The sequence below is a fragment of the Wallemia ichthyophaga genome, assembly GCF_000400465.1.
Source record: "Wallemia ichthyophaga EXF-994 unplaced genomic scaffold scaffold9, whole genome shotgun sequence".
NCBI classification, from domain to species: domain Eukaryota; kingdom Fungi; phylum Basidiomycota; class Wallemiomycetes; order Wallemiales; family Wallemiaceae; genus Wallemia; species Wallemia ichthyophaga.
In genome coordinates, this window is record NW_008806282.1 from 275,353 (window position 1) to 301,031 (window position 25,679).

General features: G+C 42.4%; 18 protein-coding genes across 18 annotated transcripts; 7 read left to right on the plus strand and 11 right to left on the minus strand.

The window, feature by feature from the left end:
* Nucleotides 1-72: 72 nt before the first annotated feature.
* On the plus strand, nucleotides 73-659 carry J056_004782 (uncharacterized protein; the record flags this gene model as incomplete). Its single annotated transcript, XM_009269972.1, has 3 exons — nucleotides 73-103; nucleotides 240-318; nucleotides 365-659. 3 exons carry the CDS (start codon nucleotides 73-75, stop codon nucleotides 657-659), a joined length of 405 nt encoding a protein of 134 aa, XP_009268247.1.
* Nucleotides 660-752: 93 nt separating this feature from the next.
* Nucleotides 753-3,100, minus strand: J056_004783 (Copper amine oxidase 1; the record flags this gene model as incomplete). The annotated part of the gene is made up of 6 exons (XM_009269973.1): nucleotides 753-1,834; nucleotides 1,878-2,020; nucleotides 2,071-2,150; nucleotides 2,197-2,490; nucleotides 2,542-2,838; nucleotides 2,885-3,100. The coding sequence occupies 6 exons, from the start codon at nucleotides 3,098-3,100 to the stop codon at nucleotides 753-755; spliced, it is 2,112 nt and encodes a 703-aa protein (XP_009268248.1).
* A 184-nt stretch (nucleotides 3,101-3,284) lies between these two features.
* Nucleotides 3,285-4,673, minus strand: J056_004784 (Sporulation-specific protein 5; the record flags this gene model as incomplete). Its single annotated transcript, XM_009269974.1, has 4 exons — nucleotides 3,285-4,188; nucleotides 4,248-4,284; nucleotides 4,336-4,459; nucleotides 4,506-4,673. 4 exons carry the CDS (start codon nucleotides 4,671-4,673, stop codon nucleotides 3,285-3,287), a joined length of 1,233 nt encoding a protein of 410 aa, XP_009268249.1.
* Nucleotides 4,674-5,251: 578 nt separating this feature from the next.
* J056_004785 (Wiskott-Aldrich syndrome protein-like protein 1) lies at nucleotides 5,252-7,079 on the minus strand (the record flags this gene model as incomplete). The annotated part of the gene is made up of 6 exons (XM_009269975.1): nucleotides 5,252-5,514; nucleotides 5,563-5,616; nucleotides 5,667-5,714; nucleotides 5,762-5,806; nucleotides 5,856-6,813; nucleotides 6,861-7,079. 6 exons carry the CDS (start codon nucleotides 7,077-7,079, stop codon nucleotides 5,252-5,254), a joined length of 1,587 nt encoding a protein of 528 aa, XP_009268250.1.
* Nucleotides 7,080-7,183: 104 nt separating this feature from the next.
* Nucleotides 7,184-7,774, plus strand: J056_004786 (putative ubiquitin-conjugating enzyme E2 N; the record flags this gene model as incomplete). The annotated part of the gene is made up of 4 exons (XM_009269976.1): nucleotides 7,184-7,210; nucleotides 7,260-7,358; nucleotides 7,397-7,553; nucleotides 7,596-7,774. The coding sequence occupies 4 exons, from the start codon at nucleotides 7,184-7,186 to the stop codon at nucleotides 7,772-7,774; spliced, it is 462 nt and encodes a 153-aa protein (XP_009268251.1).
* Nucleotides 7,775-7,862: 88 nt separating this feature from the next.
* Nucleotides 7,863-8,167, minus strand: J056_004787 (uncharacterized protein; the record flags this gene model as incomplete). The annotated part of the gene is made up of 3 exons (XM_009269977.1): nucleotides 7,863-7,991; nucleotides 8,042-8,080; nucleotides 8,132-8,167. 3 exons carry the CDS (start codon nucleotides 8,165-8,167, stop codon nucleotides 7,863-7,865), a joined length of 204 nt encoding a protein of 67 aa, XP_009268252.1.
* A 506-nt stretch (nucleotides 8,168-8,673) lies between these two features.
* On the plus strand, nucleotides 8,674-9,027 carry J056_004788 (uncharacterized protein; the record flags this gene model as incomplete). Its single annotated transcript, XM_009269978.1, has 1 exon — nucleotides 8,674-9,027. The coding sequence occupies one exon, from the start codon at nucleotides 8,674-8,676 to the stop codon at nucleotides 9,025-9,027; it is 354 nt and encodes a 117-aa protein (XP_009268253.1).
* A 56-nt stretch (nucleotides 9,028-9,083) lies between these two features.
* Nucleotides 9,084-10,820, minus strand: J056_004789 (Chromatin-remodeling complexes subunit ngg1; the record flags this gene model as incomplete). Its single annotated transcript, XM_009269979.1, has 5 exons — nucleotides 9,084-9,680; nucleotides 9,725-10,081; nucleotides 10,132-10,353; nucleotides 10,398-10,426; nucleotides 10,502-10,820. The coding sequence occupies 5 exons, from the start codon at nucleotides 10,818-10,820 to the stop codon at nucleotides 9,084-9,086; spliced, it is 1,524 nt and encodes a 507-aa protein (XP_009268254.1).
* Nucleotides 10,821-10,949: 129 nt separating this feature from the next.
* J056_004790 (uncharacterized protein) lies at nucleotides 10,950-11,255 on the plus strand (the record flags this gene model as incomplete). The annotated part of the gene is made up of 3 exons (XM_009269980.1): nucleotides 10,950-10,997; nucleotides 11,044-11,146; nucleotides 11,197-11,255. 3 exons carry the CDS (start codon nucleotides 10,950-10,952, stop codon nucleotides 11,253-11,255), a joined length of 210 nt encoding a protein of 69 aa, XP_009268255.1.
* Nucleotides 11,256-11,546: 291 nt separating this feature from the next.
* On the minus strand, nucleotides 11,547-12,907 carry J056_004791 (Tyrosinase; the record flags this gene model as incomplete). The annotated part of the gene is made up of 3 exons (XM_009269981.1): nucleotides 11,547-11,869; nucleotides 11,917-12,434; nucleotides 12,483-12,907. 3 exons carry the CDS (start codon nucleotides 12,905-12,907, stop codon nucleotides 11,547-11,549), a joined length of 1,266 nt encoding a protein of 421 aa, XP_009268256.1.
* Nucleotides 12,908-14,086: 1,179 nt separating this feature from the next.
* J056_004792 (uncharacterized protein) lies at nucleotides 14,087-15,793 on the plus strand (the record flags this gene model as incomplete). The annotated part of the gene is made up of 3 exons (XM_009269982.1): nucleotides 14,087-14,501; nucleotides 14,554-14,759; nucleotides 14,801-15,793. The coding sequence occupies 3 exons, from the start codon at nucleotides 14,087-14,089 to the stop codon at nucleotides 15,791-15,793; spliced, it is 1,614 nt and encodes a 537-aa protein (XP_009268257.1).
* Nucleotides 15,794-16,078: 285 nt separating this feature from the next.
* J056_004793 (Histidine protein methyltransferase 1) lies at nucleotides 16,079-17,145 on the minus strand (the record flags this gene model as incomplete). Its single annotated transcript, XM_009269983.1, has 4 exons — nucleotides 16,079-16,615; nucleotides 16,663-16,932; nucleotides 16,977-17,054; nucleotides 17,098-17,145. The coding sequence occupies 4 exons, from the start codon at nucleotides 17,143-17,145 to the stop codon at nucleotides 16,079-16,081; spliced, it is 933 nt and encodes a 310-aa protein (XP_009268258.1).
* Nucleotides 17,146-17,188: 43 nt separating this feature from the next.
* On the minus strand, nucleotides 17,189-18,073 carry J056_004794 (uncharacterized protein; the record flags this gene model as incomplete). Its single annotated transcript, XM_009269984.1, has 3 exons — nucleotides 17,189-17,488; nucleotides 17,535-17,793; nucleotides 17,835-18,073. The coding sequence occupies 3 exons, from the start codon at nucleotides 18,071-18,073 to the stop codon at nucleotides 17,189-17,191; spliced, it is 798 nt and encodes a 265-aa protein (XP_009268259.1).
* Nucleotides 18,074-18,122: 49 nt separating this feature from the next.
* J056_004795 (PAB-dependent poly(A)-specific ribonuclease subunit PAN2) lies at nucleotides 18,123-22,104 on the plus strand (the record flags this gene model as incomplete). The annotated part of the gene is made up of 10 exons (XM_009269985.1): nucleotides 18,123-18,530; nucleotides 18,580-18,779; nucleotides 18,826-20,206; nucleotides 20,251-20,619; nucleotides 20,667-20,727; nucleotides 20,772-20,881; nucleotides 20,928-21,040; nucleotides 21,087-21,192; nucleotides 21,243-21,558; nucleotides 21,611-22,104. 10 exons carry the CDS (start codon nucleotides 18,123-18,125, stop codon nucleotides 22,102-22,104), a joined length of 3,558 nt encoding a protein of 1,185 aa, XP_009268260.1.
* A 96-nt stretch (nucleotides 22,105-22,200) lies between these two features.
* J056_004796 (acetyltransferase A complex catalytic subunit ard1) lies at nucleotides 22,201-22,906 on the minus strand (the record flags this gene model as incomplete). Its single annotated transcript, XM_009269986.1, has 5 exons — nucleotides 22,201-22,265; nucleotides 22,315-22,583; nucleotides 22,630-22,717; nucleotides 22,767-22,791; nucleotides 22,841-22,906. 5 exons carry the CDS (start codon nucleotides 22,904-22,906, stop codon nucleotides 22,201-22,203), a joined length of 513 nt encoding a protein of 170 aa, XP_009268261.1.
* A 102-nt stretch (nucleotides 22,907-23,008) lies between these two features.
* On the plus strand, nucleotides 23,009-23,490 carry J056_004797 (Vacuolar transporter chaperone 1; the record flags this gene model as incomplete). The annotated part of the gene is made up of 3 exons (XM_009269987.1): nucleotides 23,009-23,080; nucleotides 23,130-23,152; nucleotides 23,202-23,490. The coding sequence occupies 3 exons, from the start codon at nucleotides 23,009-23,011 to the stop codon at nucleotides 23,488-23,490; spliced, it is 384 nt and encodes a 127-aa protein (XP_009268262.1).
* Nucleotides 23,491-23,601: 111 nt separating this feature from the next.
* On the minus strand, nucleotides 23,602-24,273 carry J056_004798 (Ribosomal RNA-processing protein 7; the record flags this gene model as incomplete). The annotated part of the gene is made up of 1 exon (XM_009269988.1): nucleotides 23,602-24,273. The coding sequence occupies one exon, from the start codon at nucleotides 24,271-24,273 to the stop codon at nucleotides 23,602-23,604; it is 672 nt and encodes a 223-aa protein (XP_009268263.1).
* A 201-nt stretch (nucleotides 24,274-24,474) lies between these two features.
* Nucleotides 24,475-25,311, minus strand: J056_004799 (Sterol esterase 2; the record flags this gene model as incomplete). The annotated part of the gene is made up of 1 exon (XM_009269989.1): nucleotides 24,475-25,311. The coding sequence occupies one exon, from the start codon at nucleotides 25,309-25,311 to the stop codon at nucleotides 24,475-24,477; it is 837 nt and encodes a 278-aa protein (XP_009268264.1).
* Nucleotides 25,312-25,679: the final 368 nt, after the last annotated feature.

A 25,679-nucleotide genomic window follows, 5' to 3' on the forward strand; every position in this document is an offset into this window, starting at 1 on the left:
ATACTTTCTGATAGCTTTAATCTTGAATTGTTTTTAGAAAGGAAAGAGATGAAACCGCGTACGCTAAGCTAAATGGGTGATGGCACGTACGCTTCCGAAAAGAGTAAGTGGATTTCTTAATCAAGTAAGTGTGAAAATAAACGCGTCGTATCTCAATTTATCCCATTTATCCAATTTATATAAATCATGTAATCATCGATGTTGCGTGCCAGCCTTCAAAATTCAGCTCACACTCACAGAAGCAAAGAACATTTTGAAGCTGAGTGGTACGCCCAGTGCAGCAGATATCACTTCTCAGTACAAGAAGCTGGCCTTGAAGTTGGTTGGCGTGTTTTCGCAACTCATTTCTGACTCTATGGCACAGGTATCACCCTGATAAGAATCCAGGAAAGCAACAAGAAGCTTGCGAGGACTTTAGAAAGCTAGTGCAAGCAGTACAAGTTTTATCAACGTCGATATCAACCTCATCCGACTCATCTGATAAGCCATCTTTCGACTTTACCACCGTTTTTAAGGATACGCCGTTTTTTAACTCGTACATGCAAGATTTCAGCTTTATACCACCCCTGCAGCCATCGCAGGAGGGCCCTACAAAGCACGCGTCTGCCTTTCGGTGGTACGACCCTAAGCCAAAACTGCACAAGGACAGACGCGGATAGTGATATGGATATGTATTTGGTTAGAAATTGTATTCAATTATTGAGTTATTTCAAGTTTCAGAAAATATTCAGGTAAAAGTGAAAAGATTACAGTTACATATTGCAGCAATTCTTGTCATCGACTTGAGCAGCCTCCTCAGCCAGTCTTGACTTGGCATCTTTTGTAGATGGGACATCCAGAGCTGGATTCCTGGCAAAGTAGTTGGATGGCTTGAGGTGTACCTTAACTGTTTCGACAGGCATAATTGGCCAATCCTCTGGTCTGACTACGTGATTGGCACCAAATGTCACCCAGGTTACAATGTCTTCATTCTTGACACTCTCATCTTTAGCCATCCAGTCTGTCAGTGCAAACTGTTCACCGCCCTCGCATTGATTCACATACATCCCAGATGGATATAGAGTCGAATCTTGGTACTTTGTCACGTGTAGATGATGTCTGGCAAAAGGTGCTCGGTTGTACAACATCGATCCTTCCTTTGCAAACATCGTAGCAAAGTTGCCGGACATGATCTTATATCCGACGTTATTACCCGATGAATAGTGCTGCTTGTTTGGATTCTCTATGGTCCACGTACGAGACTTGTTGGCATCATAATCTGATATCGCGTTTTTACTTGTGGTGAAAATCTTCTTCTCAGTGTGGAAACCATTGCCATAGTAGTTGGTAGGGCCACCAACATCATCCTCATCTGGTACTATGTCAGTTTGAACTACCTGATTACTCTGTCCGTCAATCATCGAATCGATTCTGAGTGAAAAGAGATGCTGATGGAATGGTGCTGCGATTCTAGGCGCTACCTCCGTCTCAATTGATTTGTTCCGTGGCTCATTTGGGGCCATTGCTGTTACGTTGACTATACCAGTGAGCTTAATCTCTAATTCAATCGTGCCGTCTAATCCCAGTGACCAATAGAATCCATACTCATAATTGGCAACAGTGCAGACATTTGAGATAATCAATTTACGGTTGCGTGCAACATGGACCTTCAAGTCACGGAAATCGGTGTGTTTGTGAAGTATACCAGCATCTTCTTCGTGGATGCAGATAGCAGATTTGGTTGTCTTAGATTCACCTGAACGCTTGACGAAATCGGCATCCATATAACTGATAGACCCGAGACAGTCACAGCCAAGTGAGAGGCTGTTTGAGAGTGCACCAATACCATATTCGCCTAGAAGATGTTAGATGGTTGGTAGTGAGAATAGCTAACGCACCTGTGTCAAATGCGTGCTTGCGATGACCAGGAAATTTGCTTATGCCATATGGAACAACCATCTCAGCAATGCTAAGACGGTAGAAGAGGGGTCTGATAGTGCCATTGTCGTCATAAGTGACGTTATTCAGGACAAGCCCATCGCTGTGGGGGTAAATGAGTGGATGAAACGAAAATGCTCTGCGTATACTCACCGGTAATTGAATCCCAAGTGCAAGCTCCAGTTTTGCCACCTAATAATGCGACCATCGATGCTGTAGCTGACACCATCGGGCTGCCGAAAATTAAAACACCCCTCTATCATCACAAATGGGGCTCACCTGCGTGACATGAATGGGCTTCAGACCCTCCCTCGGTTTAAAGGTTGGATCGTCTTGCTTGATTTGCTCAGGAAGGTAGTTCTGATTGGTAGATGGAGGTGGAAACCGTAACTTGCGGGGTCTTTCGCTGTTATCTTTGGCGGATGATGGTGGAGGGGCTTCGCCTTCGTCTGAGTTGAGTGGTGGATAGTCAATTGTAAGAAGTTGGCCTGTGTGGCTGTCGAACACAGGGACGAAATCGATCGGATGCGCGTACAACGAGTCGCCAGGTCTTGATCTAGCGAACATAAGGCACTGTATAAAAATGTGAGCGCTATCTTGTTTCCAAATATATACTCTTCCTACCTGCTGCAAACGGCGACCTGGGAAACGCTCGTCGATTGAGATACACCAACCGTCACAGAAAAGCATTTCAGGATCCACGCCAACTTGCTTCACAGCCTCAATAATCTTTGCGTTGGATTTTGCCCATTGTTCCGCCTGATTGAGTTCTTCGACTAGGAGAGATGGCTGCTGATCCTTGTCCAAGCATTTCCACTTGACAACCTGCGCTTTAGAGATAGCTTTGCCGCCTTCAATGTTGGTAGGCAGGTTAACGACGCCTTCCCAAGCAGTCTGTGTCTTGCCATCGAGGAAAATGACCTTTACGCTGTTAGCAAGATAGGGGTAAAATCATCACAAAAATCACCTCAGCTTGGCGTGCGATAGGGAACGCAGTCTGCTCATAGCCTAGCCATGATAGTACTAGGTGCTTTGGTGGCTCAATCAAGGTGACAGTGTTGAATTGGATCGACTGCGGCTTTATGCCCTCATTGAGCTCATCTACAAATTGTCTTGTAGCTTGCGTGGCACTTTCGATTTCAACCGTGCTAAGCGGATCGAGTGGGTGGTTTGAGTTGGTCATTGTCGTTAGGAACGGAGTGTATCAGTTGAGCCGAATGACTTAATCTGATAACACGTGATTTATAAATAGCGCAATTATAAATTAAAACAAAATGAGATAGTCCATTGATAAGATAAGACACAAGCAAGCAAGAGTACAAGAAGATTATTAAAGAATAAACTAAGCTATTCATATATGCTCCTTTTTAATTGAAGCTATTTGATGAGTTTGAGTGTGATAGTGATGGCTGTGAATCGTTAGGATGGCAGAATGTAAGGTTCCTCAAGTCGACTAAATCTTCCGAGAATGGATCGAATGATGGTTTTCTCTGTGTTGACATAACCTTGGATGCGCTATTTTGTACATTGAACACGTCCTCAAATAAAGGATTGTAGTGGAAGCCACCATTTGTGCGACCTAATGATTCGTAGCTCTGTGAGTGCTTCAATTGTGGTGTTTGTAACTGTGGCAGTGGTGCCTTGTTGAAAGCGGTTTCGACGATATCATTCCTGATTGTTGAGTTCATATAATTCATGCTTGTGCTATTTTTAAGACCATGCTTTGACCCCGTGGCGTATTTTTTGAAATCTTTCTGTGATTGACTGTCTGCAAATCTAACCTGCAATGGGAGATCAGACCCAGGAAGCGACATACCGTGGAGTTTATCGATGAAGAAGCTGGCCGTATGTCTATCCTTGACTCTAACGAATCCTACACCTCTCGATTCGCCTGTTCCACTTTTCAAAACCCTCATTGACTGAATATTCGCTGGATAAAAGAGCAAAGACAACTTGCCGTCATTCATATCTAGAGGCAAGTTGGATAAGTAAAGATTTGTAGACTCCTCGTCTTCTAATCTTCTCAATCTAGCGGTGAAGCTCTCTTGTTTTGCAAAGGCAGCGTTGACGCCTTTGCTATTTAATGCAATGATAGCTGCATGAGCATCTAATGTGCTGACGAATTGCACGAAACCGTAACCTTTACATGCCTTCTTGTTTGGCTGCATGATCACCCGGGCGCTGCTGACGCGTCCATATAAGTCGACAGCTTTTTGCAGCTCTTCTGGAGTTGTAAGGGGAGATAGTCCTTGTATGAATACATTGGAGGTACTGAATTATAGCGTGATTATGAGTGAAGTCATTCCAAGTAAATCTACTGTGTAACTCACTTGAGTGGGTTATCCAAAGAAGGGTTATTGAGGATAGCTGATTAGCTTTAGTTAATTACGGCGGCCTTTGCTTATCGCCGCAACTTACCTTTTTTGTCAACCGGTTTTGGCTTAGTGGTGTTGACGAATGGGTAACTGACGCAACTTTGTGTGTTTGCAAGGCTATTCTGGGTCTCTGTGTATGAATATGGGAATACGGCTTTGTAGAAGGACTAAAGAGAGTTAGTTTTTGCATGTTTGCTGAAACGATTCTCATACGTTTGTGGTATCTGGTAGACTAAGGCTGCGTTTGTCGCTAATGCGTGGCTCAAGGATATCGTTAATGTTGCTGCTGCTTTTGCTGTTGCTGTTGCCGTTGCTGCTGCTATCAAGAGCACTGAAGCCCATTGAGTTGAATGCAGCTACAAGTTCTTCATTGTAACTCATTGCTAATTGGATGTTCGTAATGAAGATGTCAGTTTCAGCCGACTTGGTATGGCTTCAATTTGTGGATGTGGTTTGGCTGAAGGAACAGGCAATTACCCGACTGGGGTTTTAATATACCGATTTGTAAAATCACAAAACAGCCAAATATCTGCTTATAAGGCCAAGAAACTTCACAATGCGACCCACGTCTTCCGTTGAGCTGCAATATCAAACACGCTTATCGAAGTGATGTAACAAACATTAGGTTTACTTGTCAATATAGAGCCAGATTGCAGCCTATAAGGTTATTAAGACTGTAAAATTGCAGATCTGCTCTGTAAGTTGTGGTTGGTTGGCTCGATAGATGGTATCAAGTAAGTACACAACACCCCCATATAAGACAACATGCATGCAAAATATACCTCAACACACTTTAAGCTCACACATAATTCATATACTCTCTATTAATATACTTCAGCATCTCGGGCGATCAGTCATATGCATGTCGTGAAATTTTTAGCTCGATTTAACTCAATTATGTTGGGCATTAATATAATGGTTCAGCAATGATACAGTTCTCGTCTCTATTATCCCTCCTACTAATCCCACTCGTCGTCTGATTCATCATCATCACTATCGCCCATATTCCCCTTTCTAGTAGCGAGAGCGTTAGCTAATGAACTTGCAAGATCGTTGGAAGACTCGTCAGGTTGGTCATCTGATGTCAAGGCTGCTGCTCCTACGCCTGCACCTGCACCTGCAGCCACACCTGTGCCTGCGCCCTCAGTCTTCTTCAAATTGTGCACACCTTGGCCTTGAATACTTGCCAATAAGTTTCCACGGCCATCCTGAGGATTTGGTACTGTGATTGAATTAGTTTTGCACACTTTGTGGTTGTTATCTCGCTTACGAGGTGCTGAGGAGGCTGATGGTGCTGACGGCGCTGGAGGTGAAGGTGAAGGACCTGTATAAGCACATTAGCGGGAATAGACTGTCAAAACAAATCACACGTACCTCCTGCTGCTGGTACTGGAGGTGGAGGTGGTGGTGGTGGTAAGCCTGCTGTTGGTTGTTGAGTATAGTCGCCCACTTTACTCTCATAGGCTCACCTGAAGGAGGTGCTGGAGGGCGTGGAGGTGGAGCTGCAGCAGATGCTAGAATTCTTTGTTAGTTTGAAAAACATTGAGTGAGACAAACACTCACGAGGAACAGGAGCAGGAGGTGCGGGTGGGGGTGGAGGTGGACCTGTAGCGGGACGAGATGGGGGCGCAACTTTTGGATTTGGTATTGGCGGCGCAGGTGGTGCAGGCGGTGCTGGGGATCTAACTGGTGCAGGTGGTGGTATATTTCTTGGCGGTGGTGGTGATGGTGATGGTGATGGTGATGGTGAAGGTGGTGCTGGTGGTGGTGGTGGTGGTGCGACTGTGGGAGGAGGAGGAGGAGCATGGGATGGCTTTGGTGCAGTTGAAGCACCTGCGTCCATCGTAGGAGCCTGCTTTCGTCGAGTTGTCGGCGGTGGAGGAGGTTTCTTCTTGGGTTGAGGTTGTTCAGGGCCACCCTGATTATCAACAAAGTCCTTGATAAAGTCACCGTGTTGTTCAATATCTTTCTGACTGAAACCTTTCTGGTTGAGTTGGTCGAGCAAGGCTTGCCAAGATGGGTCGATACCGCGCATGGAGAAACCCTCACTAGAGAAACCAAGATGACCAACATGCTGGAATGACTCAGATTTAGGCGCACTGATAAGGCTCTTGCTAATTTTGCTGTCTTTGTCTTTGTCTTTACTTGATGAAGAAGAGCCGAGGGAGAGGCGCGTAGAGAAGCGTTTAGACTTCTTTAAAGACGGAGCAGGGGATGACGTAGCTTGTGCGGCAGCGGCTGGATCGTCATCTTCGGGAGCTTCTGGTGTAGCAGAATCAGCTTCGGCGACTTTATCCTCCTCCTCCTTCTTGAGTCTCTCCTTCTCCTCTTTCTTGGAAGGCTTTTTCTGTTTCCTGACTTTGTTTACCTTTCTGTAAAAGTCAGCAGCTTCGCCGTCTGCGGAGAATTGGAAACCGATGAGGCAGTCGTCACCGTTAAAGCTGTGGAAATTTGATTGGTCCATAATGTACACGAGCTCATTGGGCAACTCATGCTGCCAAGAGACAGCGCCCTTGCGTCCCTGTTGGGGAGATGAGAAGACGTCAGGCGTCGGACACGGACACGCACCTCCAAGTCGATCAATTGGAAAGTGACGGATCTGTCGCCTTTAACGATAGAGAGCGCACCAGCCAAGCCAGTGTAGTTCCAAGTAGTGGGATCAGGGTATGCGTAGAAAACACGGGCGATGGTTGCGGTGAGGATCTTGTAATTCTGGCCGTGTGAGTTAAGCTTAAGCTGATTCTTGATTTTAGACTTGTCGTCACTGTTGATAATAGTGCCACCCATTTAAATATAAAAACACAGATGAACGGCTGACCTGTTGACGGTGGGAGATGAACCAGCAAGATACACGGGTTTGACACGAACAATCAACAGCAACAGGAAATAATATGTCTTTACCAAAGCGTATACTCAAGGTGGATATTGCGCATATATTAAATACCCATTCTCATCTCCTGGCTTTAGGAAGCTGAGCGTCTTCAAGTGGATGCCCCAGAGGGTTCGTACAGGATTCTTGAGGAATACGCGACTGAAATGATGTTCAAGGGATTAAAGCCAGCCCAAGTGAACAGGATATCAGGTACTTTGACGTATCCATACAGGGACCAGATGGATCTCCATTTGAAAAGGGAATATTTAGCTTGGAGCTGTGGCTACCTAGCTCTTATCCAATGGAACCACCTAGGGTCAGATTCCTGACAAAGATCTATCATCCAAATATAGACAAGCTCGGTCGCATTTGCTTAGATATATTGAAGGGTGAGTTACGACGTGAATTACCACTCAAGCTTATCCCCGCAGATAAATGGTCTCCCGCTTTACAGATCAGAACGGTTTTGCTCTCGATTCAAGCATTACTGTCTGCACCTAACCCAGATGATCCACTCGCGAACGACGTCGCAGAGCACTACAAATCTGACGAAAAGGCTGCTATTCAAGTCAGCAAAGAATGGACACACAAGTTTGCGCAGCCAGCTTGATTTGTCGTTATGATTATCATTGTCTTACAACATCATTATTAAGAATAATACAAACATTGTTTAGATTCACAATCGATTACAGCTTAGTTCACTTGTTCAATTCGTCGATACGCTTGTTGAGCTCCTCGCGTGACAATGGCTTGCCCATTTCCTCGACTTTTTCCTTGGATGGAATGTGAGGCTCTCTAGACGGATGAGAGAGGGTTGTTGGATGTTCCTAAGACTAATTAGCTGACAATGAAACACTTTAATCATGGATAGACTTACCTCGTAAATAGACTTCTTTGGCCCATTTGGATCATTAGTCTTACGTAACGCTCAGATGGGCAGGTATTATCGGATATGAAGCAGACTTACGGTGGCTTCGTGTGGCTGTGTATTAAAATCGCTCATGACAGTCAGACGTAAGGAGTAACACAGGGGTAATCACCCAAATCATTCGAATCATATGCATGATGAGCACATCATCGTGGATAAAACAAAATTGACGCGGTAATATATGCATTAGGACATCAATTTAACATGTGATACAGCCACTCGACAGCTCTCTTTGGCCGATGCATTCGATGACGTCGTGCGATGCGATTCATCATAGGAGTAGGAGGAATATAAGTTGGCGCATATTCTTAACTTTTAATCTCACTCGCCGAATTGGTTATTTGATCTCCTACCCCTTTGAGCTATTAAGTTTTTCAAAATCACCTTACTCGGTAACAAATTCTTCTTCATTAAAACCCAAGGAGCGATATTTTACAGACAAACGATAGAAATCCAGACGACTTTAAAGACAAGTAGAAGTAGAGAATATGTTCGAGGATAATTAAACCCGCTTGTCGACTACGTTTAGTGGTTTCTTAGACACCCAGACTACTCAGATTCAGATTATTTGAAAGATACAAATGTCCTTGCACACTTATTCCTACTCATCTTATTACACTACTTGCCTCTCTCCTTCTCCTTCCCCCTCACGCCCACAGTCTCCTCCAAAGAAAGTCAAATTTAGCCAGAATCCACCTACAATTGCTCCCACTTGGGACAAAAACCAATACGACAGATCTCCAGAGTCAATTCCTACAACTATCCAACTTGGCTTATCCCTCCCACAAACTACAACCGTCTCCTCAAAACGCACGCGATCAAAGAAACCAAACAGAAGCACCACCTGCTCTTCTCAGCACACCGATAGCTCTTTCGTCAGTCAATCCACTTGGGGTATCTCATTCGATGACACAGATTGTTTGGGAGGTTTTTAGATTTCAGCACTTATAGCATCTTATATTTAATAAATCAGCATTCATCTACTTTTATTTTATCGCAGCCGTACTCCTCCAACTACCGGACTGTCATCGTCTTCAGGCATCATGCTTGGTTCCTTTTCTAAGGCGTCCACTGAATCTCGTATACTAGCCACCGTTGCTCCAGGCTCCTGCTCTTCTACACCAAAGTATTTTCCTGGATGCCTGTCGTTCTCTTCCATTAGTGCCCGACCAACATTCTCTATTAGCAACGTCCTACACTCTATTGCTTTCTTGACGCTTTCACCCAAATCTGACATCAAATCGGCAGACATATTGTTTTGTGAGGTTTGCGATGGTGTGCTTGTCCCAGATAATGCCGGTAGCTTACCCGACTGCTTGCTTGCCTGCTGTTGAGCTATCTGAGTAGCTTTTTCCGTCTTCTTTTTCTTTATTCTAGCTATTTGCTTTTGACGCTTAGTCCAGCCTGTCTCTATTGTTTTCTCTATGTCTGATAGCAGCGTCAAGTACTCCTGCCCTGCTATTCTTTCCTTCGCCCTTTCCAATAGATGGAGACGTCTATATGAATTCATTTGAGACTGCGCTTTAAGTATGTGCTGTAATTGAGCCAGTTGTGTGCTTATCTCATCATCTATTGGTTGTGTTGGACCCTTGAACGATGTTAGACTTGAATTTTTACCAAAGACAAACTCACCGAATCACTCTCCCCGAGAATACCTAAGCCAATTAACTCCCGCCTGAGAGCATCGTCTAGTACACCCACGGAAACTTTATCCGAAGTCACGCTGTCCGCTTGCTCCGTGTATTCTTGTGATGGTGTACTTGTTGGTAGCAAAGCAGACACTAGCCGTTCACTGAGTGCACCCAAACTAACATCTTCATTAACGAGTCCGTCATCTGTAACGTCTTGAGCTGTCAACAATGGTCTCGAAAGTGGGGGTATAGTTGGTGGGTCGATTGATGTGAAGGGTAGGCCGGCATCTTCAGCCTCCCAGACGCTCAAGTAGGGTCTGCCGAGAGGAGGGATAGTATATGGAGTAACATCATCGCCCTGTTGATTGTATTGTGAGCGTCTACCCATAAGAAACAAGAAAAACACACCTTTGCTGACAAGAACATCAAGTCGTCCTCACCAAGAGGCCTCAAATAAGGTTCTATCGAAGCATAGAAAGAGCTTATTTGCGTTTGAGACGCTGGCTTCTTATCGACGAAATCATCATTGACGACATCCTGAGTCTTAGGTGTTGATGGCAGAGGTTTCGTGCGTGGCGGACGGGGTATCTGCGAAGTAGAAGGTAGTTCGAATGATAGAGACTTTTTAGGCTGTGCGTTGAGTTAGAAGTGAGTTGATTGTGGGGAAGGTGCACGACTTGCCTTATTCGTCTGGATTTTAAGTCTGAAAGGATTGAGAGTAGTCTGAGTGAGATCTGACGGTGGTTAGAACAGCTTTTTTAAATACTTCCCCACTTACTTTGCCCGGTTGGAGTAGAAGTGGTTGTGGTGGGCGTCGGCGTGCCCGCTGGGGACGCTGCACTCGGCGGAGGAGGGGCTACAGCGGAGTCGTCATCGTCTCTCTTTCTCTTCTTTTGGGCATCGAGTTTTATTGCATTGTAATGATCATCAACCGCTTTGCTGTCAGTTTCAAGCTTAGTGAGGACAGCGCCAGCTTCGCGGGTGTATTCTCTTAATTGCGCAGTAATTCCATCAATATCTTGATACGTGCTGGTAGATGATAGACGCTGCTTTATAATATCTAGCGGTTGATTAAATTCTTTGAGACCGCGGACCATGTCTCTTGTCGCCAAACTCTCGAGATGGACGTATCTACAATCTACGTGAACAGCTCAAATTTAAATAATTTTATTGGTTCTACAGTGAGAGTAGTGGGGAAACTGCTCCAAGTAAATGATAATCTTGCAATGATTGAATCCACAGACGGCGGTCAAATTACCGTCACCATGAATAGAGTGTGTTAGCCAGAATCATTTACGCGCTTTCTTATATCTATCAAAGGACAGCGATTACAGCAATTGTAAATTTATTGAAATTGTCGGCAAAGTGCAATCTGAGATCGCCCTACTAGAATTCACCAATATACCCCTAGGTGATGATTTAGGTGCGATTAGCGATAAATGCTTATTAGTGGCTTTACTAACAATATAATAGACCTTGGTTCCATCGATAGAGTCATACAAGCGATGCTCAAACACAGAGATATCTTCTAAACTTGTATATGTAAAATTAATTTATTATGACATGAAAATAGGATATAATTCTCATTCCTTTGTATACATTCACTCAGTTGGACTCCCACTCCACCCATACTCAAGCAAACAATTACCTGATAAATGTTATGTATTACTGTATAAACCATTATAATGTAAAAAGAGATGTCCTGTTTTCCTATGTTTCAATTTTTATGTTTTCAAAGTATGTATTTCTGTAAAAAGGCTGTAAGCCAGCTCATTGATACGACCTAGGTATTTGATATCCATATCTGGTACTGAAGTGTGTCCTTAAGGGTTCACAGCATCTTGATCAATCTCACCAGCACCTGAGAAAGCGTCTGTACGTGCTTCCCAGAACTTTGGAATGACCTTGTCAAGATCGGTATAGGTGTAACACCAAGAGTCCTCAGGAGAAAGTAAGTGCTTAACCGCAATGTTCTTTGATCCTGGTGCTGAGCCATAGTATAAAACTTGATCTTCATCCGCGTTGATGCCTGCTCTGATACCGGTTGTGAAATCGTACTGAGTGTTTCCTTCGTAGGCGTAGAGTCTGTTTTCTTTGTCTCTCATTTGCCATGCCATCCAGTGTCTGTCAACGTTTGCGTGGTGCACTAGAAAAAGGTCAATAAATCTTGTAACTGAGACATAACCAACTCACAGAAGAACAATGGGTCGGCTGGAGAGGTGTTGTTGGTGTCACCTGTTGCCATGTCACCACCAGTCAACAAGTGAATAGAACCGTGTGAGCTTGGTCCCAAAAATGCACGTGGGTCAAGAGGATCGTAACCTTCAAGCAAGGTGGAGAAGTTTAAGTAATTATCGAATGATTGGTAGTATTGAATCCACTCTGGTGATCTACCGTACTCAAAGTACTTTCCTGCAATGTTTGGTCCACCTGGGTAGAAGTTGCTGCGAAGACGTCTACCAATCTTGTGGTCATAGGTGTATGTGATGTCGTAGTTGGCAAAAACACCATCGACGACGGCTGAGGCATTGAGTGGTCTGTCCATGTCTGTGTGACCAAGTGATCCTAAACCCGCATCCATGTCACCATCCCAAACAGGGGCCTTAGTAACATCTGCGAAATCATTCTCCCAAGCCCAGTATGGCAACAAGCCATCATATCCACATTCTTGAAGTTGTTGTTCGTAAATCAGAGTAAGACCACGGTGCCATCTGATTAATGTTAGACATCGTTAAGGTCAACAGCATATGATAACTCACGGTAGGAAAGAGGCGACCCAGTGAACATCAGCGCCTGGCCATTGGTGCAATCTGATAAAGTCTGCAATGCGATCAGTCATCTTGTAACCGTCCAAGTTGAGTGATTCTTTCTGCTGCATACACTTGAGGGCATCACCGAAGTTTTTGCGCTCCTCATATGATAATGAGGCATAGTTTCTTCTCTCCTTAATACCGTCCTTGCAAACTGGCAAAGGGTAATCGTCCTTCTTGACGTGTGCCGGTACGTTTTCGACATCTTTGAAGGTCCTGTACTCGGTAGTTGGCTCAGTGTGTCCCAAAAGCTTAACCTCATGTTGTTCATGATTGTCGCTCTTGTCCTTGCCACCGAACAGGCCGCGAATGCTTAGTGGTGTTGCGTTGGTTGAAGCGGCGATAGCAGCTAAGGAAAGGGCTGTTAACTTCATTTGAGGAGAGGTGGAGTTGCTTGTTGATGAGAAAGAAAGAGAGGTCCCTTGAGCCTTTTAGGTCTGAGAATCGGGTATTGTCTGACTTTCCAAATGCAGCTATGTTCGACAGGGAATGTCTCTGCGTGCAAGACTGAAATAGCAACGCAAATGGAAAAGGGTAAAAATAACAAATCATTGATTCACAGATATTCCGCTTTTATACATTGCCTAGTCCTTTGCATTAAAAGCGTAAGCGGAGGTGATCTAACTGTGCCCAAAGGGAATTTGGCGTGCTGTCAAACACATTACTCGTGTATAGGTATTCGAAAATAGCTCAACTTATGCGGACAACCTTCCATCTCTCGTAATTGCTGTCCGCTTACGACATCATTTAGTCCTCAGATGAACGTCGTCCTCATAACTTCACAATGTTCTCGTAGTGGCAGTTTATTAAAGATTTCATTTAGAATAGAATATCAAGTATCTCAATGCTAATGCTGATTGGTGCAATATGAGCGTGCTACTTTTTCGAAGTAGGCCATACTTAATGACGAATTTGAAGGTACTAAGGGTGGAAGTAGTTCGCTAGCGTTATTTTATCGCAAAAATATCATTTTTATATATATCTGTATATCATGCATTTTTCATACAAGCGAAACCCGAAGCAGATTTATGGAGATGCAAACAAAGACGTATAACGTTAATTTGGCACACGGTTATAGTAACTTCCCAAAAAGGAAGGTCTGAGAGATTTGGAGGGGAGGTACCACCCCATTGTTATCATCTGTGCAAAGATGAGATGATCTGAGCTCACAGGTACACATCGGCCAGGGTACAAGCTCCTCGGAGTACCTCGTAATTCCTATACAAATTGCAAAATATCTATCGGAATGTGCACGGGTGCACTCGCGGAAGAGTGAGGAGTATTTAAAGGTGATTTTTATCATCAGCGCGGAACGCACGGCACATGAACGTCTGTGTATCTACATCCAGATCCCCATTAATTAAAAGGAGGGTCAAGCGAGGGCTAACGAATGATTTTTTATCTTAAAATTTCTCATAATTTAGTCTGACTTCCCAATTAGGTAAGTGTAATACTCAAAATTAAGCTATTTTCCTTAAGCAGAAGTCTTACCAAAATCGTCGTATAAATAACTGAGATTCTACTAAAGCACTCCTTCAACAACAACAACAACAATGTCTGGGTTAAAAAAGTCAAACATTCCTACAACTGTCTTCCCTGGAGATAAGACATCAAAGCACGTCGAGCATCCCGTCGATTCTACGCGTCGTTCATCGGAGCCTCAAGTTGTCGATGAAGATGAAGGCGATTTCGCTGAGAAGAAAGTCGTAGTCGTTACATTCGAAGAGAACGACCCAGAGAACCCGGAGAATTGGTCTAAGGGCCGCAAATGGCTTACTACCATCCTCCTTTGCCTCATGACTCTGTTCATTGGTCTCGCTACCTCCGCTTACTCTGTCGGTATCAACGATATGACTGAAGAGTTTGGCGTTAGCAGCGAAGTCGGCCAAGTCGGTATGTTCGTCTTTAACGCTTCGTTTGCAATCGTTCCACTATTTCTCGCTCCTTTATCCGAATACGTTGGTAGAAGTAAGTCGTGATTCACTTATTTATCATCACACCCACTGACGTACCTTTTCAGACCCAATTTACCTGATCAACTACGCCTGCTTCGTGGCCTTCTTCTTTCAACTGGGATTTGCAAAAAACATTTGGACTGCCATCATTGGCAGATTCTTCTCTGGATGCTTCGGTGCTGCAGGTACCACAATGGTCGGAGGAACACTTTCAGATATCTGGAAGACACACGAGCGTGCAGGTCCAATGTCCTGCTTCACTTGGGCAGCTGTGAGTTTATTTCTTATTACTTTCCGTTCTAACACAGTCAGGTCTTCGGTACTATTGCTGCTCCAATTTACTCGGGCTGGATCGACTTGAACCTCGGATGGAGATGGATCGAATGGGTACAACTCATCGCAAACTTTATCTTGCTCGTAGCTGAGTGCTTCCTCCTCAAAGAAACCCGTGGTTCTGTCATCTTGGCTAGACGCGCCAAGAAGATGAGAGAAGTCACAGGCGACGACTCATACAGAGCACCATCCGAGCTCGAAGCGGACTCCTTCAAGTCACTCGTTCACGCATCATCTACTCGTGCATTTATGTTGCTCATCAAGGAACCGGTCGTCCTCTTCTTCTCCATCTGGATCTCGTTCGCATGGGGCATCATCTTCCTATTCTTTTCAGTTATTCCACTCTCTTTTGAGAACCATCATGGCTGGAATGTCGGCCAGCAAGGCTATCCATACATTAGTTTGGCCGTCGGTACATTCTTAGGATTCGCATTCAACTTCATCCAGGACAGACTGTATCAAAGAGCTACAGCCAAGAACGGAGGTGTTCCAGTTCCAGAAGCCAGACTTTACGGCTCACTTATCGGTTCAGTTTTGCTTCCAGTCGGTATGTTCTGGTACGGCTGGACACAGTTCTCATATATACACTACATCGTGCCAATCATTGCTTTAACGCCAATCATTTTGGGCATTTACCATATCTTCTTGGCAGTCTACAATTATCTCGCGGACTCATACGGTGAATTTGCATCATCGGCCGTCGCTGCACAAGGATTTATGCGCAATATGTTTGCTGCATCTTTCCCTCTGTTCGCGAGCTACATGTTTAACGGCATGGGTTATCAATGGGCATGTACACTGCTTGCACTCATAGCTACTGTGTGCATCCCATTGCCTTACGTTCTTTTCTTCTACGGCAAGAGCATTAGAGCTAGGTCCGCCTACGCATCTAGCCAAACTGGTATCCAACAACAAGTTGATGTCGAACAGGTTGAACAGTCCGAGCAGGTCTCAAAGGCTTCAACCAATTAACTTTATCACCACCCTACAAAACACACCCACCACAACCCAACACAACCTTACGCAATTCAACATCTGACTATTAGATCGCTCGCGCATTTTTCACAACATTTACATTCACTTCAGTCATTGCTCACAATCGTTCATCATGGGCAACTATCTCCTTACTCCAACTATCACGTACGTATCTATAGATTTCATTAATAACTCCGCTTCTATTTGTTCTGGCTCTATGCCCTCGACTGGTTTTTATCAATCTGTATCTATTTCCTAAATTCTATTTATTGTGTCTAAGAATTACAGTATGACTTTGAGAATACACCGTGAAACACCGACACCTTTACTTGTCCATACGTTGTCTATTGTGAGACCTTTTGCTAGAACATAGTCGCTAAATTCTTTGACACCTCCACCCACACCAAAGTAAATACCCTTTGAAGCTAAGAGGATGACTGAATGACTGTGGGTTGATGATTTCATGAGATCTACTAAAGGTGGAATGGATTCTGTTCTGTAAACTGTCTCACTGGTGAGAACGTAATCATAATCCTTATCAATGGACGTCCAAGCACCGTATGAAAAGCGCAGCTCTACAGCTTCATCTACGAGGTGCTTCTTGAACATACCGATAACTTCGTCATTGACCTCTACTTCGCCCTCACTGCCTTTATCATAGTGACAAACGTACCATGTCAGAAAGATATTTGGGAAAGTGACCAGTTGAAGGGTTTGCAGGTTGTAATCTTGGAGGTGTAATAAACAACTCTTGCTTCCTGGTTGTTGAAGTACTTGTCTGTATGCATAGAGGGATGGAAGGCTAGTCCCGCAACCGATCTGCCCGTAAAGTAAGCATCAAGATCACGATCCCGCGATACACTTACTTCAAAAATTCTTTTGTTTTTAAAGTCAGCGTTGGACTCGTGAAGATACTGAACCAGATCAATTGAGCACTCCCAGGTCTTGAGACCACCTTCATATCTTCCCGGAACTAGATCACTGTCACCGCTGACTATACTTTGCTCTTGATCAGCCTCTATCAACTGAAATCGTGCGTCGAAAAGATCTCTGCGTGGAATGGGTTGCAGAGCCTGGGAGGAAGTGTGCGGAATGTCTATGGAGGAGTAAGAGAGAGCAGGTGGGAGGTGCTTAATCTGCAATTGAATTAGTGGAATACAATTTGTGACATTTCACTCACTAAATCGTCCAAGGCGACTTCAGTCCATGGATGCAGATCAAGTTGAGCATTGCTGCCGATGTTGGCGCTGTTTGAAGTCTAGCATGGATCAGAAGAATAATTAAACTCTTAAAACACTTACAACACTTTGACCATCCTCCTCCAACTGGAATCCAAATGAAAATGACATTTCGTTTATAACAAGTCAATATAACCATTATTCGCATTTAAATTCAACTTTTAGTCTTTCTATTCGACTTGCTAAGTTTATACAATTCACACCCAGACCAAATTTCATCATCTTGCCATCCATACTCATCTCTCACAGCCTTTGACAAGGATTGCTGAGGAATTTGCTGCAATTTCAAACCCATGCCAGTAATCATTGACAGGGCTTCATCTATCAGTGCTGAATCTCGCCTTTCCAATCCAATTAGTGCCTTGCTGTGGCCGGATTGATTGAGATGGTAGCTGATATGCTTGAGCAGTTGAGGCGTTAGTGTACGCTCGTACAAGGTATCCGTTGTTACTATCTATATGCACAGAATTAGACGTGTTTCTTACACATTCTGCGCTCACCAAATCAAATGGTGGTCTCAGTACATGTTCACCTCTGTCTATCTGTCTGCGCTCTGTAAGCCATTGCATATCTGAAATTCTTATGAAGCACCTTATTGCCTTCCAATCTATGGCTTCTGGTTCTGTGGACCAATCCAAAACACCGACTTGAGTGTTTGAATAATCGTTTGACTTTACATTTGGCAAAAGTACGCGATCAACAACCTTGCTAACATCTGTTAAAAGCACCTCATTGGATTTGTTATTTGCAAGTGCTAGCCTACGCAGGCTTAATGATATCAATCGTGATTTATTACCTACCCGACCAATCCTACGCCGCTGCCAAGTTCCAAGCACCTTCTTTTACCATTTTTTAATCTGTCTTTTATACCTGATTGCTCAATATACGCTGATAGCAACTGTGCGCTCAACCAAAGTGTGCTACCTGTGGTATCATCACCCTTCAAGTCCTGTGAGATATGCAGCGTTCTGTCCCCTAAACTATGATTTATCAATTTCTCCTCTTTTATTTCGTATGCCGGTTTATTGTTAATTTCCATCTGCACCTCTGCTCGTCTACTCGTACGGTCAAGTTAAAGCCAAATCGAAATGGCTGCAAACTGGCAACCGAGAACGGTATTACCAGGATACACGACAATACCTTCCCCGATTACCAGTCTATCTTTTGATCCCTACACTGAATTGATTTGGAGTGGAAACTCACACGGTCAAGTTTGCTCGTTGTATGGTTTGGATGGCGAGAGATATACTTCTTTCAGTGCGCATAGAAATAGTCCCGTAAAAGAGCTATGCTTGGACGACAGGGGTATCGTTACACTAGGCGCAAATGGCGTCAAAGGTACAAAGAGATCTGCCATTGGCAAATGGATGGTTCAAGAGCCGAGATCTAGCTTGGAAGCCATGTCAATGTCTCCTGGTTCTTCAGAAGTTGTTGCTGGTGGCAATCAACTCGACTTGCTTGTTTTAAATACAAATTCTGGTAGTTTAGTTAGGAAGGTGAGTCGAATGCCTTTCAGTAAATCACCTTTTCTAACACAACAGACAGATTGAAGTACCTGAACCTATTCGATTCCTCAAACCTGGTCCACGTTCTTCAGTTGTCTGTGGTGATGTCAGTGGTAATGTTCAAATCAGAGACACAAGAGTTTCCAAAGCTGCGATGCAACACATAACTCCTCACAAAGATGGCTTGCTTGGAATTGAATCAACTGGAAACATACTTCTCAGTTGGGGGTGTACAACTAGGTGAGTATCGCTCAAGTAGGTGTATTTTCTAAATTTTTGGTCCTAGATTTGGCAGAGTAGTACCAGAACCTCTAGTGAAAGTCTACGATGCCCGAATGATGCGTCCTTTACCGCCAGTTTCATTCCCTAGTGGTCCTTCATTTGTTAAAATTCACCCACGCTTATCAACGTCCGTCTTCATTTCTGACATTCAGGGTCAGTTCCATGTCACAGACCTTAGTACATCCACTGGATCTTATCATATGATCGATATTCCGTCATACGTGACATCAATGGCAGTTTCAACTTCAGGAAACCATTTAGCATTTGGTGATGCAGAAGGGTCTATTCACGTCTGGACAGACCTTGAATCAGGACAACCTGAAAATTTCAATGCTTTCGAGGGTATTCATCTTGACTGGCCATCAGAGACACAACCACCACCACGTATCGATTGGAATGACCGAACACCTTTGAATACCATAGGACTACCATACTACGACACACCACTTTTATCTTCAATGCCTTTACATATGCCTTTACCAGATTCATCGCCCATGTTTAACCCGCCAATCCAAATCCCAGCATCTGTATCAAAATCACTGCGCACAGACATATTCCCTGCCCATGCTCACAATCCACAGGAAAATAAAGGTAAACGCAATCTTACGCCTTCACGCAAAGCTGGTAGAAGTGGCAGAAATAGAATAGGCGGACGCAAATCTGATGAACCAAAGTTTATATCTGAGCAAATTAGGGAAAAACTTAAGAACGGCAGCTTAGAGGGTAATCATCGTCTTGATTCGCAAGTTGAAAAGCTGGAAGTAGATGAGGATGGCGTCGCTAACATTCCAAAGCATTATCGTAAGGTTGAGATAAAGTACTCAAAATTTGGTATAGAGGACTTTGATTTCGGTTTTTATAATAGAACGCCTTATTCTGGTTTAGAAACTCATATAACTAATTCGTATACGAACGCATTGCTGCAAATATTACACCATGTTAAACCAATTAGAGCTGTAGCAACGTCTCAAACTACATTACCAGACCTCAAGGATAATTGTTTACTGACAGAATCAGGTTTCTTATTCAGAATGCTAGAAAATGGAAATGGTGTGAATTGCCAATCAACAAATTTTGCAAGAGCTTTGACTAGTTTCCCACAAGCTAAAGCTTTAGGAATTTTAGATACTGATTCAAAATCTAAGAATACCGCTGCTTATGGTAGTATGATACAGAGTTTCAATAGGTTCTTACTGGAACAGATGTCTGTTGAAAGTTGGACGTTTCAACCTTGTCCTCAAGTATGCAATAATGGTAACATGAGTCCGATTTCTCAGTTGTTAGGTATTGAGTCGCTTTCTGTCTCTATGTGTACGGATGGTTGTGGATCTCGATCTGTCAGAAAGGGAGTTACTCATGTTATAGAGCTTATGTATCCTAGAAAGGTTAGTATACTTGCTCTAATATTGCTTGTTTAATTGTTTTCCAGACACTTTCAAACGAAGCACCTTTACCAGTAGACTTCAGCTCAATTCTTCGTGGATCAATTATACGTGATTCCTTAGCAAAGCATGTTTGTCCAGTAACAAAGCAATTTGTGCCGTTACACTCTCGCCGTATTATATCGACATTCGAATCTCAATTCCCAGCCGTATTGTCGATAAATGCTGGTGTACACTCGAAGGAAAATTTGGATGTATGGCTCAAACCAGCAAGGCAACCTGGGGAGTCACCTTATGGACCCAGACCTCAACACTTCCTTCCGCTTAGGTTTGGAATCAGGAGGTATGGTGATCAACTCCATGTAGTGACAAACGAGAAAGATTTCACTAGTGATTTAGGTATATATAGTTTGAAGGTGAGCCAAATTTGAGTAATCGCGTAGCTGCTAAGGTTAAAACTAAGGCGGTTGTTGCGCAAATTCACCCAGATCCTGAATCCAATCATCTTGTGTCAATAGTCAGAAGTGAGTTCTAGTCAATTCCTGAAACAAACTAATAGTCCTTTCAGTATCAAATGATGAACTGGTTGATAAAACCAAAAGTCCATGGTATATATTTAATGATTTCTTGGTTCGGAATGTCAGTCAAGCAGAAGCTTTATCGTTCTCTGATTGGAAGGTAAGTCTTGCATACGATAATCGATATTTTTGACTCACAAAGAAAGATCCCATGCGTTATTTATTATGAAAGGGAAAATGTGGATAATTTTGTCAACTATCCAGCATTGAATCAGAGGATCGATCCAGGTATATTATGCAATGATCTTTCTATATCTTGGTAAGTCGATCCAAAGCACTATAAATTTCAATTTACGTTTCTTCAGGAATCGCGACCCAGAACTTCTCAAACATGAGGTTTTGAGAAAAAGCGAGCTACCAAAACCTGGATCTTTAGTTGCTATTGATGCCGAGTTTGTTTCAATGAATAGAGTAAGGTCTGTTTATGTCAATCATAAACAAAGTCTTACACACTATCGAAGGAAGAAATTGAATTTAGGTCTGATGGATCAAGATCTGTGATCAAGCCTTCAAAATTATCACTTGCTAGAGTGTCTGTTCTAAGAGGAGAAGGAATCAAGGAACAGAAACCATTCATTGACGATTATATTCATACCAGCGAACCGGTAATTGATTATCTAACAGAATTCTCTGGTATAATGCATGGAGACCTGGAACCAAGCACATCAAAGCATACACTCGTGCCACTAAAGGCAGCTTATCGTAAGCTTCGATTGCTTGTCGATATGGGATGTGTATTTATTGGCCACGGGTTGTCTCAGGATTTTAGAATAATTAGTGGGTTACTCTGATCTGACAAATCATGAATTGGAAAGCTAATGTTAAGCAGACTTATTCGTACCTAAAGATCAAATAATTGATACAGTGGCTTTATATCAAAAGAAAGACAGTCATAGGAAGCTCTCACTTAGATTCTTAAGTTGGTTTCTTCTTAAGCAGGATATACAGTTAGATACACATGATTCAATTGAGGATGCAAGAGCTGCATTTTTACTATACAAAATGTATAAGGCTTTTGAAAAGGATGGCAGACTTGAGGATGTTTTAGATGATATTTACAGTGAAGGGAGAAGGTTGAATTGGAGACCACCTGTAAATACCAGTAGTACTAGTAGCAATCTAGCAATGCAATCACCTCCAAATACAAATGCTACGTTTCAAGTAAAAATCCCACCACAACAGCAATCACAACCTGCAGCAGCATCAGCCTTTGCACCGTCAACATACATTGCATCACCTACGACAATACCATCGTTTTCACCACCAATTGCAGCACCTTTGTTTAATAATCACCAGGGTACATCACGTAATCCATGGGATTAATGTTATGTTGTATGAATCAGTAAAAAAATCTTACAAACAAATGCAGAAAATATTCTATTTTAGCGATGTGGGTTAGTTGTGAATGCGTTGTGACTATTAGTTTTTATTCTTCTTGGCTTCTTCTCTAGCTTTAGCGTCTTGGTCTAACCAGAGTCTCATACCTGGTGGGAGTGTTTAGGATGGCAGCCAGACAATAAAGATAATACTAACCTAAAGCATCTTCTTTATCCGCATAGTAGCCTCTTTCAACTTCCCACACTTCGAAACCAAGAGTGTCTCTGTAAAGGCCGATAGCAGCTCTATTGGTTTTACGGACGTGGAGGCTAACGTATGCAGCGTTAAAGGCGTCTTTCATAGCAGTTTGAGATTGTTTCATCAACTTTTGAGCTAAACCTAGCCTTCTATACGATCTCAAGACGGAGATCGAGGTTACGTGACCGTTTGGCAGCTGTCCAGGTTTGTTGTCCATATCATCGTTCCTTTTGGGGTATAAGCTGATGAATACGATGAAAGAGACAAGCTGACATTTTTCCTAAGATGTAGCCGACGACTCGGCCTTTGTGATCTTCTGCTACGTATGATAATTGAGGCCAAGTGAGGGCGTGATAAAGGTCTTTTAGGATGATCGTTTAGGGTTAGGCTAGAATAGAGTAATTACTTACAGTATTTTATGTTGTAGTTCTCTGGCTGTGTGAAATGAATGAGCAATTGAATGGAATTGGATTGAGAGACTAACGAGGTTCATGAGGTTTGTGTTCTGCATCCCAGTAAGGTCGTACGGTGTTGCTGGGCGTATGTTCATTTTAATTTATTTTAATTTGAAAGTTATGTTATAGATGGTATGGGTTAAAGGCCAACGTTCATCAACTGGAGAAGAAGTTGTAGACAAAAGAACAAAGAAGAAATGTCTACGCAGCCGCTTTTACAACGTACTCAAAATAAGAGGATAGCTTTACCTGTACGCGTCGAGCCAAAGGTGAGTGTCTAATGGTATTAGCAGCTACGTACTAACGGTGCTACTCTAGGTTTTCTTCGCAAATGAAAGAACGTTGGTTATATAATTATATTTCAAGAACACCATCTAACTCTCATTCTAGATTCTTAAGTTGGCTACACTTTGCCGTCATTCTCGGTGGATTAGCTATTGGGCTGTTGAACTTTGGTGATCAGGTCGGTAAAATATCCGCAGGGATGTTTAGTTTCGTAGCTATGCTCATTATGGTTTATGCTCTCGTCACTTATCATTGGAGAGCATCTGCTATAAGGAAGAGAGGCACCGGACCATACGATGATAGATTAGGACCAACAATACTATGCTTCTGCTTGTTGTCAGCAGTTATGGTCAATTTCTATTTAAGGTTTGCGAGCGGTGAAGATGACATTTGATGGACAGACATGTGGAGGTGACGCTTACATATGGACAATTGTTGGATATTCTCTTTTTAAACACGAACACGAATATTTAGTTTGTAAAATAGAATCAATTACAATAATAAACTAGTAGGGTTTATATCTACGATTTTGTTTAGAATCTTCAACCTTTCTCTTGTCATTCTCGAATTTGAGTCTGAGATGAGCGAGGTCGTGTCTCTTTTTATCTCTCCTCTGCCATCTATAGAAGTCATCTAGAGGCTGATTGAACTTTCTCTTCTTTCTTCTGTATTCTGAGCTGTCTTCATCTACTTTACCACCGTTGAATAGCTTCGATGCGACTTGTACACCAGCTTCATTTGCAGCCCTACCATGTTTACCACCTCTTTCAACAAGAGTGAAACCGTCATCTTCCATCTTGGATTCAATCTCATTTGAGATTTGTCTATTCTTTTCTATAATTTGATCTTGTTCGAATTGCTTTATGTAGTTAGTTGAAAATGATCTTATATCATTGTGATTAGGTCTAAGTGATTTGTATAGCTGTATTAATGAAGTTGTTGTATTGAGTGAATGATTTTCTAACTTGATTTTGTTTGAGTTTAGTATTTTAGTCAAGTCTTTTTCAGTCTTTAATATTAGATGCACGTTTCTATTAAAGTTGCTTAAGTGATTTAGCTTATCTTGTTGATCATTACCAGATGGATAGTCGATCGTACTAAGAGCCAAGCTACTCCTTCTCATTGAATCGATTTCAGCGACATTATTGAAAGTGTTGTAAATATCCTCATCATTCATATCTATCGGTAATTGGGTAACGAAAATTGTTCTATCACTTGGGAAATGATCGCTTATTGATCTATTTGCAATATGCTGCTTTATATAGATTGTATGAATGCTTTTATCCCCTCTAAGTAATTTTATCCTGTTGAATCCATTCACTTTATCTGACTTTGCCATGCTTGTATAAAAAGAAGAACAAATTGCTAGAATTACAAATTATTTCATTTCCTCTAAACCTAATTGAATATCTTGTAATATTTTATAAAAGCAAATCTCTACTGCATCTGCTCCCCAAAAGAAGTCACAATGTTCACCACCTTCAAAGTAATCAACTCTTCTTAACCTAACACTCTCATGCGTCTTTAATCTTTCTAGTAATGGTTCAACCAGTACTAATTTATCATCAGTACCAACGTATAAGCTTAATGGTGGAAATTTTGGTATGGACTGGTTCTTCTCGTCAACTTGATCACCAGTACTAAACCAACGATCTTTGCGTGTATCTAACGTACAACCTTTGGTTGAGAAGCCATCTTTACCTGCCCACCAATGAACAGATTTTGATGAAACGGGTGAAGGTGTGAATCTAAACATTTTTGCTTTACGTCTATTTAACCAGTTCTTATCTGTCCAACTGAATAAGAAGGCAAACATTTGATATCCTAATAAAGCAAAAGCTCTTTTTGGTGTATAATTGAAAGCTAACGTCATTAAGGGAATGAAATCCAAGTCACCAAAGATGAATTTCCAACTATTCCAATCAAGGTTTTTGATAGCAGTGAAAGGGAACCCAGTTGTTAAAGGACCAGCATAAACAGCTGGAGCTAAAGCAATGAAACTGCTAATTGAATTTGATAAATGAGGGCAATGATCTAAACTCAACGACATAAAAGCTAGACCGTTACCTTGTGAATGACCAATGAAAGATAAATGATTGAAACCGCTATCAGATTTGATGTGATTGATAAGACAAGGTAGATCCTGTGTAGCTAAATCTTGCATAGTGTAATTCCAAAACTTAGGATCATTCTTTTTCAAGTGCTGGTGACCCATATTGAAAACGCCTCGAGTATTACCCAAATAAACCTGATAATCACCTTGAGTAGATAACCAAAAAGCTAAACTACGTTCTTCGGAGGTGATGAAAGAACCAGAAGATTGGAATAGACCATGTAAGATTAGAATTGGGTATAATTTCTTATTTCTATCATGTGAAGGGTTTATAACTTTATTAACTAACAATTGATAACCATCATTTGTGTATATTATTTGATTTTGAATATCAAAACCAGCTTGATTAGCGTAGTAGACTGGATCAGGGGTTATTAATTCATTCTTGTATTTCTTGTAATCATCCCAATCTCTTCTCTTTGGTGGTGTTGAAGGTGAAGTGAGAAATAAATAAAATCTGATAACTAAAG